The sequence below is a fragment of the Trichechus manatus genome, unplaced genomic scaffold (genome assembly GCF_000243295.1).
Source record: "Trichechus manatus latirostris isolate Lorelei unplaced genomic scaffold, TriManLat1.0 scaffold00194, whole genome shotgun sequence".
Lineage (NCBI taxonomy): Eukaryota > Metazoa > Chordata > Mammalia > Sirenia > Trichechidae > Trichechus > Trichechus manatus.
Genome location: NW_004444130.1, coordinates 792,911 through 806,106, shown reverse-complemented (window position 1 = coordinate 806,106; position 13,196 = coordinate 792,911). Strand labels below are relative to the sequence as shown.

At 41.2% G+C, this 13,196-nt stretch overlaps 1 protein-coding gene across 4 annotated transcripts in view; it reads right to left on the bottom strand.

The window, feature by feature from the left end:
- ZNF821 (zinc finger protein 821) overlaps nt 1-5,012 on the bottom strand; it is a 20,335-nt gene extending 15,323 nt beyond the window's left edge. The window contains exons 1-3 of one of the 4 annotated variants that reach the window (XM_023741880.1): nt 3,956-5,012; nt 3,356-3,443; nt 1,933-2,049 (exon numbers count right to left, since the gene is read on the bottom strand). In XM_023741880.1, coding sequence (XP_023597648.1) covers nt 1,933-1,972 — 40 coding nt within the window. In that variant the 5' untranslated portion in view covers nt 1,973-2,049; nt 3,356-3,443; nt 3,956-5,012. Of the gene's footprint in view, nt 1-1,932 lie in introns of all 4 variants that reach the window. The other 3 variants (XM_023741883.1, XM_023741881.1, XM_023741882.1) reach the window with 3 other exon arrangements.
- Between the last annotated feature and the right edge of the window lie 8,184 nt (nt 5,013-13,196).

The window sequence follows — 13,196 nt, the reverse complement described above, 5'->3', positions numbered from 1 at the left end:
GCCCTGCCTTCTTGGGGCCACATCTGTGGTTTTTTTTTTTTTTTTTTTTTTTAAATATCAATACTCATCTTCATCCATAGAGGAGAAGACAATCCTCTTAAACCTGTGTGTGTTAGATTGTCTATGCTACAGATACTTCATTTTATCTCCTTTGGCGATCCTCAAATTCAGGCCCACTAAATTTTACTGTTTTAGCAACAATTTATTATAACTCCTTCCTAAATCACTCACCTTTATGTTAAGCAGCCTTCCACATCCACCTATTCCAGAATACACACATAAAAGTATTCAACTGTTTCCTCTTATAAAACTTTTCCAGGACTTAAAGAGTTCACTGTACATGGAGGTTGGCTATCCTAATCTCATTCATCTATAAGGTTTTGGTGCCCTCTTAATTCCTTTGTTCATTCTGTTTTCTTGCCTACTTTTGAAACAAAATAAGATAAAGTACATGGCGCCTGTCATATAGTATATTTTAAATTAATGTTAGTTCTTTTATCTCCTTGACTAATCGATCCTTTCAAATGTAGGTTTTTTCCTTTAAAAAACCTTTCATATTATACCTCTGAATTCTCTTCAAATGTTGATACATTTTACTTAGTCCTCAATAATAATAGGGAGCTATCTGTCTCTTTTATGAACATTTGGGTGAAATGCCTATCTCCCCAGATCATAGGATACTGGTTATCTCAAATCTGTCTAGATATATTTGTGTTTATTTAATAAGGCACTCTTGAACAACCTCTATGAGCAGTGCTAGAAGTAGAGGGATGCATAAGGAAATATATATGGGACATAGTCTCTGCCCTCTAGAAGTTTACAATCTAATTAATCTAATAAAACATACATATGAAACTGACTGTTCAGAATGGAAGGCAGTAGTGCACACCTGGTGTCCCTATTTCCAGTCTCTTCCTCATATGATCCATCCCACACAGTGCTTCATAGTCCCAAACACTCCACTCTCCCTGCTTAAAAACCTTCAGTAGCTCCTTATAGTCTGCAAAATGAAGTTTGAATTTGGTCTGGCATTCAAGCCTACACAATGTACAGTCAAACATCTTTAACCTCATGTCCTATATCTTCTGGAAAAATGAGTTTGCTTCATACAAAGTCTACTCATTCCCTTAATATATCATGTGCATTCCCTCTTATATCTTTGCTCATGCTTTTTCCTTATCTGACTGTCCTTCTCCCTTCCTCTTTTTTATTTTTTAATTTACTTTCTACCCTCTAAGGCCCAATTAATTAGGAGTCCCTGGGTGGTACAAATGGTTAAGCGCTCAACCTAGTATCTAAAAGGCTGAAGGTTCAGACCCATCTAAAGGCACCTCGGAAGACAGGCCTGGTGATCTGCTTCAGAAATTCACAGCGTTAAAAACCATATGGAGCAGTTCTACTCCGCACACATGGGGTTGCCCTGAGTCAGAATCAACTTCATGGCAACTAACAACAATAACAAAAAGTCCCAGTTCAATTTCACAGTGTAGGTCCCCTTCTATCCAGTGAAACCTCGCTACCTCAGTCCATGGAACTCTCTTCTTCCTTTTAATGTCTTTAGTACACACAGTCTACAACGTCCCTATTGGGTACTTAGCATATACGATCTTGTATTTTTATACATTATTTTTTAGATATATAGATATTTGAGGCTGTATTAGTCTTGTATATCCTAAATTGCTTACAACCCTAGCACTTACTATAAGGCCTTGCACAGAGTAGGTAGTCTAAGGATGAATCAAGTGCACATACCCTAAGACAGGTTTCTAAACACCTCCTCTGGCAATGAGACACACCTTAAATCCATTACATTCAATACCTTTAGCCCTTTCTTCACAAATTATTGTTGAGCCTCTCACCCTAATTTTAAGTTACTCTTCCATTTCAACCCTCAACATTCCCAGGTTTCAGAAGACAAAGCCCAGTACTCACAGTGAACTTTATTTGGATTTGTCTGTTTCCGGCGGGACATGTTTCCCTGATCCAAGAGCTCTGGCCTTTCCCAGTTTCACGACTGGATATGTTACTACCTCCTTGCAAGGTGCTGACCTACAATGAAAAAGGATCATTGCTAGCACATGTAATTTTGCCCAGAAATTATATAAAATTAAAAGATAAAAACTTTTAAAAATAGCGCTTGAGCATATAAAACTCACCAGTTATAAATAACTGAACTAATGATTGAAAGAAAGAAATGAATAAATCTCTAGCACAATGTCAAGGTACCAAGAAGTTTAAGTGAAAGAGGGGACTCCTCCAGAGGATTTAGGGAATTCCACTCTAAATCCATCTGTGAAATCCAGAATACTGTTAAGTGATTATGATCAAGGTCACAGAATAGAAAAGGAAGCAAAACCCAGGCAACCAGGGTTACAAGTACTGTGGGCTCAAAGGGATAATCCCTATGAATTATAAGAGGAAATAGAAGGAAGCCAAAGAGGGTGGCAGCTCACATGTCACATGCCCACTGGAAGTCAAACACTGCCATGTGCACTAATGGATGCCTCCAGATGTTTTTTCAAGCAGTTATTTCACGTAGAGGTGACAAAGGCATCACATCGCTGTGAGACAGGAAAGTCTCAAAACTCTTAGGCATTTGTAAATGAGAACAGTGTGGGAAATAGAGCCTCTATCTAGTGATGCAGGCACAGTGCTGGGCACTGTGGATGACAGGGCACTAAAACAAATCAGACTTCCAGTGTAGAAGATGGGCTCTCACATCCGTGTTGTTGAGTACTAATTCAGCACCCCAGTGTGGAATATCTAACTGTGCTCTGGCCCTGCTCACATGCTCTAGAGTGGTGGTCAAAGTTAAAACTGCACTGCCTCTTCTCATCCAGCCTCTATGTAGCAAAGAGACCAGTGGGAGGAACAAAGGGAAAAGCCCCCCTAACTGTAGAAGTGCTGCAGAGACACGCACCTGCCCTCGTGATATAGGAGTGAACAGACACTTAAGCATGGAGATTCCTGGTTAGCTATAAGAAAGACTTTCCCAGCGGTAAGTATTGTTAGAGTCTGGCATGGATTAGTAGCAGAAGCTGTGAAAATTTCTTTGAAAGATAAAGAGAATAAACAGACCTATAGATAAAAGGAGATGGAGTCTCTTCCTACCAAAGACAGGAAAATGGATCTGGCCACTCTCTAAGTTTTCTTTCGGTTCCTACCTTCTCAAATTTTACTTACATTGAATAAATATAAAATTACAGTTAATTGTATTAAGCGGAGTTATGAGAGGCTACAGCTAGCTATACTTTGCATTCCAGTTAGTGAAGACTCACCTCCTGTTATGCCAACTAACTACTCTATGTAGCTAGAAAGGACCTCAGACCTGTAATCAGATCTTGCCTCCCCTTACCAAAAGAAGAAAGAAACCGCAAATGGCAAAGACAGGCCTCCACAGGAAGTGGCAAAGGAAGCAGCTTTCAGGCAGTCGTCTATCATATCTGCATATCAAACACAGTTCTTTTTCAGACCTTTAATTAAAACAACAACAACAACAAAAAAAAAACTCCAAATGTGTAACAGTAAAATTCAATTTTAATATTTAGAGGGCAGTATGCTAAAGGCTAATGCTAATGCTGTGTGTTCTCCGTTTTAAGTTTTGTTTGTGTGTATCCTTTTCTAATCAAGTAGTTATTTTAAATTACTGAAGCAGTGAGTGAGTATCACACTTTAGCTCTTTTCTTGTATGTCTGTGGAATCACAAGGTGGCAAGTTAAATGAACTACAGGTTATCCATAATTTTTTTCTAAAGTTTGCAGAAATACACCTCTATGTTGTCTAAGGAAAAAAATGGAATTTTAACTAATCTTTAAATTTCTCCCCATCAAGATCAGAAACTACAACTGTGATATGCAGGTAATAAAGTCCCTTCTGAAGGAAGGCCAAATCATTTGAGACAGTTAACCTCTATTCAGATCATCTTAATGAGGCAACAGTTCAACACTGAAGCTACCTAAGTCAGAAGACACAGATGAGCATCTGCGTATTTAAATCAGCAGTGTCCACAGCATCTCACAATCCTCCTAGTGGCCAAATGAGGAACTGACCAGATGGTACCCAATAGGACTTCACACCTGAGGGATCAAGGGAAAAATAAGCAAATACTCTCCTCCTGCCGCGCCCCCCCCCCATAAAAAGGCCATTATGGACTCTTTAAAAATAAATAAATGGGACTGAAAGGACACTCTTCATGACACATCAAGATCTCAGAGGCTAGACAGCTGTTTTACAGGCAACCGTAGGCAATAAAAGCTAATAAAACCCGTAGACACACTGCCCTAAAGATCATTCAGTTTTACTTTCAACACTGCCTCAGTTCCCAAACCCGAATCTGAAACCAAACCAAGAAATCAAATGGATAGCTATCTGAACATCACCATCCTGAAGAAATATGAGGTAGAAAGAAAGGTAAACGGGAATTCAGGTCTACTACGGATTCTTCTGAAAAAGGAAGGACGCTTTGTTGGTCTTTAGAATGAGTTTAAAAGTCCTCGGGAGGGGCCCTACGTCTCTCTACTCCTCCTAACACGGTCCCTGCTCTCCCACAGGTGTTAGGTTGCAGCTCCCAGGGCACACTACAGAATTTAGCAAGAAAAATCGGGTGAAAGCCAAGCTTTAAGAAAAGAGGGTGCACTCCCACCTCCAGCTCCCGTTCGGTTCCCACGGAGCAAAGCAAACTCGCCTGAATCCAAGTGATTTGTATCTGCCGAAAAGGAGAGGACAAGAAAGCTGGTCACGTAGCCGCCTCACTGTTCACCATGTTCCCACTTCTGTTTGGTTTGGAGTGTGTTTAATCAGCCGAGATGTTCCCTCTTGCTTCTTCAAGCAGGAATACAGGTAAATTCCCAGGAATTATCAGACAAATGTCAGAGGTCTTCGGAGGCGGTTCAGACAAACCCTCAGACAACACAGTCTTCTCAGAAATCTAAATTTAGAAGCTTTTCTGCGAGACCGAGACACTGGCACTGATACCCCCTGGTCTGCCCTCCCACGCCCAACCTACCCCTCCCGTAGCTCCACCCAAGCCTGTCAGACGCCGGCTAGGCTGCCGGCGCCCCGGCCGGAGGCGGGGGAGGCCCAGCCCGCGGCCGGGGGCTGACGAGGGCGGACGCGGGTAGGGCCGCACCGCGGACGCCCTCCTGCGCCCGAGACCGCGGAGGGACAAAATGTGGAACGGCGGGGTGGGAAGCCAGCCCGGTCTGGCCTCGTCTTGGGAACCGCGGGGTGAGGGGTGAGCCGCGGGGGAGGGAGGGGGGCCTTGGCTGCGCCGCCCTCCAGGCCAGAACGAGTCCCTAGCCCACTCCTCAAACACAGACAAAAGGACCGACAGCCGGCGACGAAGAGGGGGGCGAGGGGCCCCTGCATCCTCAGTCTGGGCCCAGAGGGAAGGAGTCGGGGGTCTTTTTACCCGACGCCTCGGCGCTCCGTTGCGCTCCGGGTCCCTGGGCCCCGCCTCCAGACAGACGGCCGGCCGGACAATGGGCCCCCGGCGGCAGCTCAGGCCCGGCCGGGCCGCGCCTCTCCTGTACAGGGCCCCGGCGGGCGGAGGGCGGCTCTGGGCCAAGCCGGTGGCGGGTAGCCGAGGGGCGGTGCTGCAGACGGACAAGCCACGGGCGGACAGACAGAGGGGGAAAAGATGGCGACGCGGGCGTCGGGAGCGCGCTGCTCGCGCACCCGCAGCGAGTGGGGCGCGTGCACGAGCCGCTCCTCTCCCCCTCCCCCTTGCTCCAGCTTGGTCCCCCTCCCCGCGCCCCCGGCGCGCGCCTGCCTTGTGGGCGGGGCTTGAGGGAGAAGGGGGGTCCGGGGAGGCGGAACTTAAGGAAGCATCCAATCACAGACGTTCGCAAGGGGCCTCGCTTTCTTCATTCTGGAGCCCGGAGACCACCGAGCCTTGCACCTTCCTTGTGTCTTTCGGCTCCCTCGGCCCTTCAGCTCCCCTACTCCAAACCCGCCAGGGGCCTGTAAACTCCACTCGGGCTATCAATTCTGATCCTGGTTTCCTACCTCACCATCGAGTTCAGCCACAAAACCCACATCCTCCAACCACAGACCCACCGCAGGCTCCCTCTCAGCCCAACTTTAGTTTCCCCCCACCTCCCGCCCCCCGCCAACCACAAACCCTCTTCCCTTCATTCTCCCCACAACTCACAGTTTCTTTGCTCCCCCCTCCCCCGCATTTAATAAGACCGAGGCAGAGGGTGAAGGGGCTTTGTGGGAGGGGCTAAATTCAACTGTCAAAACCTCGGAGAAGAATCTTTAGATTTCTTTTAGACATTTAAGTCTCCAACATGAATTTCAGCTAATAAAATAACGTAGTTGTAGACCAGGGGCAAAGGTTTCACTCAGAGCAGAGTAACTTGTGGCATTGTTGCTTTTAAGGGTATTCGGGGCAACTGAGAGTGATTGGACTCAGTTGCTGATAAAGCACCTCCATCTCCTGTCACCTTCCCTTTTTTTTCCCCCACTGCCTGCTTTTCCTTCCTCTCATTCTTTCTTCGTATAGACTGCCTTAAGCCTACCTTTGACATCGCTTATTTGCAGAAAGAGGTGTGGTGGACAGAAGATGAGATCTGTTATTAGAAGATCAGCTTTGAGTCCCAGCTCTGCTACTGACCATCCTGGTGGCTTTGGGCAAGTCACTTCCCACTTCTGAGCTTCTGCTCCCAAATGTGAAATGGATAATAATATAATTCCTGGCCTCCAATCTCATAGAGTTGTTGTCCCAATCAAGTAAAATGAATATCTGAAAGCATTATGTAAACATCCCTTATGAATACTGGCCCGGCAAAGGCAGAGCTAATGAGGATGTTGACCCCTGTTTATATGGTAACAAGTCCTGGTATTTGCATAAGGCACTCTTGCAAAATGTCCTTCCCTCAAATCTCCAATGAATTGGTATCACTGCATCATGTGTTTAATGTGATCGAATGGCTGTACTAAAGGATCTTGGTCCTTCACAATTTTATGCCGTATAGCTTATTCATTCATTATTCAAGTAGGAATTATTATTCTTTTAACTTCAGTAGAAGAAACATTTTAATTTTTTTAAAATTTATTGTGGTAAAATATATATAACAAAAAAATTTCCATTTTAACCATTTTTAAGTATAGAATTCAGTGATGTTAATTACATTCTCCACGTTATGCTACCATAACCACTACCCGTTTCCAAAAGTTTTTCATCACCCCAAACAGAAACTCAGAACCCCGTGAGCAATAACTCCCCACCCCTCAGCCCCTGATAACCACTAATAAGCTTTTGTCTCTATGCATTTGACTATTCTAGATTTTAACTTCATTTAAAATTTTAATTCCTAGGTAGCCAGAAAATGGAATACTTTAATCCACCCAGAAAGTTTTTAGACAGTTGTGTGTAAAAATGCAAGTTGGAATAAACATTGGCATTTATACTTACCAGTCGTTCTTGATGAGTTTAGACTGAGGGATACAAATATGGCTTTATTTTGTTATTTTAAAGTTGACATGGTTGACATTTTCAACAGGAAACTAGCTAACCGGTAAAGCGTTAGGAGAATACCTCCAATGATCTTGGTTTTATCGTTAAGGTGGGCATATGTAAATGTGGGAAGCTTGTTCCATCTTTTTGAGTTGCAAATAATATGGGTTCATAATAATGCTATTCTTATAACTTTCTTGTACTCTAATACCTCTGAAGTGTGACTCAAGATCGTAATAAAGGGAAAATTATTAAATCAGCAACTAGTTTAATTTTCCTCTCTTCTCACCTAACCTTGTTCTAGAAGACTTCTTCATTAACCATGCACTTTTTTTCAGCTTTACTTTTATTTCTACTTTCCCAAATACTCAGTTATGCTCTTGTTTTGTCACTTCAACTATATTAACTTTCCTTTGAAGTATCTTCCTAATCCATTTTGTATTTACTGGCTCCTAAAATGACCTTATTAGGGCTTTACAGAAAACAGTAATAGTAAGAGAATTTTAAGAACTTCATTAAAAAAATTTATTTATTAAGATAGTTCACTTATTATAAAATTCACCCTTTTGAAGTATACAATTCAGTAGTTTTTATTATATTCACAAGGTTGTGCAACCATTACCACTAATTCCAGAACATTTTTCATCATCCCCAAAAGAAACCCCATACCCATTGGCACTCATTTCCTATTCCCCCTTTCTCCCAACTCCTGGCAACCTCTAATGTACTTTCTGTCTCCATTGATTTGCTATTCTGTACATTGCATATAAATGGAATCATGCAATATGGGGCCTCTTGGGTGTAGCTTTTTTTTTTTTTTTTTACATAGTATAAGGTTTTCAAGGTTCATCCACATTGTAGCATTTATCAGTACTTCATTTCTTTTCATGACTGAATAATATGCTATTATATGAAAATACATTTTATTTATCCATTCATTGGCCGGTGGATATTTGCGTTGTTTTCACTTTTTACTATTATGAATAATGCTGCTATGAACATTTATGTACAAGCTTTTGTGTGAATGCATGTTTTCAGTTCTCTTGCGCATATACCTAGGAGTGGAATTGCTGGGTCATACGATAACTTTGGAGCCCTGGTGGCACCAGTAGTTAAGTGTTCAGCTGCTAACCAAGTGGTTGGCAGTTTAAATCCACCAGCTGCTCCTTGGAAACCCTACGGGGCAGTTCTACTCTGTCCTATAGGGTTGCTATGAGTTGGAATCGACTTGATGGCAATGGGTTTGGTTTTGTGGTGACTTTATGGTTAATTTTTTGGGGGAACTGTCAAACTGTTTTCCAAAGTGGCTACACCATTTTATATTCTCATCATCAATGTTTGAGGGTTCCAATTTCTCCACATCTGTGGCAGTACTTGTTACTGTCCTTTTCATTATAGGCAGGTGTGAAGTGGTATCGCATTGAGGTTTTGATTTGCATTTCATTAATGACTAAGGATTTGAGCATCTTTTCTTGTGCTTACTGGCCATTTAGGAGCCCTGCTGGCACAATGGTTAGGTGCTCCGCTGCTACCCAAAAGGTCAGTGCTTCAAACCTACCAGCTGCATGGTGGGGGAAGAGACATGGTGATCTACTCCTGTAAAGATTTACAGCCTAGGAAACTCTACAGGGCAGTTCTACTCTGTCCTATCGGGTCACTGAGTCGTAATCAACTCGACAGTACACAACAATAAAATTGGCCATTTGGAGAATATTTCTTCAAATCCTTTGCCCATTTTTTAATTGGGTTATCTTTTTATTGTTGAGTTTTAAGTTTTTAACATATTCTGGATGCTAGACCTATCAGATATATGATCTGCAAATTTTTTCTCCCATTCTGTGGGTTGGTTTTCCACTTTCTTTCTTTTTTTAAATTGTGCTGTAAGTGACAGTTTACAGCTCTAGTTTCTCATACAAAAATTTATACACACGTTGTTATGTGACCCTAGTTGCTCTCCTTATAATGTGACGGCACACTCCTGCTTTCCACCCTGGATTTCCCGTGTCCATTCAACCAGCTCCTGTCCCTTTCTGCTTTCTCATCTCGCCTCCAGACAGGAGCTGCCATTTAGTCTCATGTATCTACTTGAGCTAAGAAGCATACTCTTCACGAGTATCATTTTATGTCTTAAGGTCCAGTCTAATCTTTATCTGAAGAGTTGGCTTTGGGAATGGTTTTAGTTTTGGGCTAACAGAGTCTGGGGGCCCTGTCTTCCAGGGTCCCTCCAGTCTCAGTCAGACCATTAAGTCTGGTCTTTTTACTAGAATTTGAGTTCTGCACCCCACTTTTCTCCTGCTCCATCAGGGACTCTCTGTTGTGTTTCCTGTCAGGGCGGTTATTGGTGGTAGCCGGGCACCATCTAGTTCTTCTGGTCTCATGCTGATGGAAGTCTGGTTTATGTGGCCCTTTCTGTCTCGGGGCTAATATTTTCCTTGTGTCTTTGGTGTTCTGCATTTCCCTTTGCTCCAGGTGACCTGGGACCAGTTGATGCATCTTAGATGGCCACTTGCAAGCTTTTAAGACCCCAGACGCACTTCCCAAAATGGGATGCAGAACATTTTCTTAATAAGCTTTGTTATGCCACTTGACCTAGATGTCCTCTGAAACCATGGTCCCCAGACCTGTCACTGCTACTCTGTCCCTCGAAGTGTATTCAGGAAACTTCTTAGCTTTTGGTTTAGTCCAGTTGTGCTGACTTCTGTATTGTGTGTTGTCCTTCCCTTCACCTAATTCTTATCTACTATCTAGTTAGTGAATACCCCTCTCCCTCCCTCCTTACCCTTGTAACCATCAAAGAATGTTTTCTTCTGTGTTTAAAACTTTTCTTGAGTTCTTATAATAGTGGTCTCATACAATATTTGTCTCCACTTTCTTGATATGTCCTTTGAAGCATGAAAGTTTTACATTTTGATTAAGTCTAATTTATCTATATTTTTTCCTTTGGTTGCTTGTGATTTGGATGTTCTATCTAAGAAACCATCACCTATTCCACGATCATGAAGATTTACACCTGTTTTCTTTTAAGAGTTTTATAGATTTAGCTCTTTGATCTATTTTGGGTTAATTTTTGTATACAGTGTGAGGTTAGGAGTTGATCTTCATTCTTTTGCATGTGGATATCTAGCTGTCCCAGCACCATTTGTTGAAAAGACTTTTTTCACAATTGAACTATCTTGGCAACCTTGTCCAAATTCAATGGGTTTATTTCTGGACTCTAAATTCTAGTACACTGAACTATATGTTTGTCCTTAAGCCAGTGGACAGTCTTGATTAAGAATTCATGTTTTAAAGGATATACTTTGAACTCTTGAATTTATATTTAGAAGCTTAGAGTTACAATTTTTCATTCCTTTGAATTCATTTAAGGGAATTGTTTTCTAAGATTACCATGAGGATAAATGTAAAGAAAGCAGCCTGATTTTAAGAACTCTCTTTTGATCCTATATACCAACGCAGATCAGAGAAACAACCATGAAAATGTACTTTTTTTTTTTCCATTTATTGGTAAACTCAATATACATGAGTTGAAGGTAAAATCAGGATGTGAACTGTTATAGTAATAAGGATACATGGAAAATATATGATGTTGAGTCTTAAGATCTGGGTTCAAGACCTGAGTCTGGCACTTATAAAACTGTTGACTCTGGATTGGTCACTTTCCAATTCTAAGCCTTAATTTCCTCCCATAAAAAAAGATATGAATTTCTGACCTACAGCTCCTTCATAGGAATGTTGTGAGCCTCAAATTGAGATAATGTGCTTACAAGTGCTTTGTAAACTGCAAAAAGCCATAGAAATGCTTAGTATTTGTATATAGGTCTAATTAATGATATTCTCCATAGAATAGTTCTGTAGGTGCTCTAAAAATGATCTTTGTGTTTTTCCAGGCCTTAGGGAGATGTCCAGAGTGGCTCCTATTTCATTTTATATTCTTTAGCCTAAAAGCTTTCTGAGACTTTGCCCTTTCTTAATGTTAGTACTTAAAACACAACAAAACAAACATTTTTCAGATCAGAGAACTGAGGCCAAAACCCTATGCCCATCATTTTTCCCTTTCTCTCTTATACTATGTGCAGTACTTTACTTCCATTGCAGGAACCAGCAAACTTTGTCTGTAAAGGGCCAGACAGTGAGTATTTTAGGATTTGTAAGCAACAGTATAAACAACCCTTTAACAGTATAAAAACCATTTAGCTGAAGGGGCTGTACAAAAACAGGTCTGCAGCCCATTGTTGTGTGTCATCGAGTTGATTCCAACTCATATCAACCCTATATGACAGAGCAGAACTGCCCCCATAGAGTTTCCTAGCTATAATCTATATGGAAGCAGATCGCCAGGTCTTTTATCTCATGTAGCAGATGGTAGGTGTGAACCACTGACCTTTCAGTAAGCAGCCCAGCGCGTAAGCATTACGCCAAGGCCCACTACAGATTATTTTATTGGGTTCAAACACTATGTCAGGTTTTAGTTACAGCCACTAATTACAATTACTTACATTAAAAAGAGTACCTGGTTAGTTGACCACAGATATGTTATATCTTAATTTTTATCCTGACAGCCAGACAGGATTTTCATGTGAAAGCGTGAAGTGAGGTTTAGTTTTTTTGGATTGTTTAGCTTCTGAATGTAACTGGGCTGTTTAGCCAGGGACAGAGAAACTGTTTTGAGCAACTGGCTGGTTGTGGTGCAATTCCTAGTTGATGTAAATAAACTCAGTATACAGATTTAGCTGAAGCCCAGGATATAAGTCATGATTGCTGAATTCAAGCAACACCTGAACAGGAAGAAATTTTTATAAATGAATCATGTCATTTTTAGCTAGACATGGGCTCAATGACACTTTTAGCTAATCTTTACTTTCAGGGTTTATACAAAGTTGCAATAATGTCAAGGACGCCCAAAGTTATCTAAACACACCTGGTACTGAGGGCAAGGGGAAATACAAACTCTCATACATTGGTGGTGGTGTATTGATACTTCCTCATTGAAGGGTGATTTGGCAATAACTATTGAAATTAAAAATACATCTACTCTTTGACCTAGTTCTTCTGCTTCTGGAATTTACCCAACAAGTACAATTCATGCAAAGTTCTAGTCATGGCAGCATTGTTTATAGAGGCATAATACTGGAAATAACCTAAATGTCCATCAATACAGCAGTGCTTAAAAATTTATGTACATATATACAATGGAATATTATGCAGCCCTTGAAAACAATGAGAATTATTGATATGTACGGATATGGAAAAATCTCCAAAATATGTATCTTAAAGCAAATTACAGAAAAAGTATGTATAGTACATATACTACTGTATGTGTTAAAAAAAAAAAAGATATATATATGATTTATATCAGATAATATCATTGGAAGGATACTGACAGCATTAAACATTATCTGTCAGGCACTGTTCTAAGAGCTTTTCATAAATTAACACATTTAATCCTCCCAACTACTTTATTAAAGTAGATAATATTATTCCCATTTTACAGATGAAGGAACTAAGGCACAGAGAGATTAAGTAATTTGCTCAAAGGCACAAGAATCTGGTAACAATTATGACTCTACTTCTGGAGAAGGAGACAGAAGGACTAAGGGTTGGAGTGGGGAGACTTACTTTTCACTATACATCTTTTTCAGCTGTGTGTGTGTTTTGCCATGTTTATGCATTACTTTAAATTTTATTTTTAAAAGTTTATCTGCATCATTAGAAAAATGGGCAAGACTATCATAAGCAC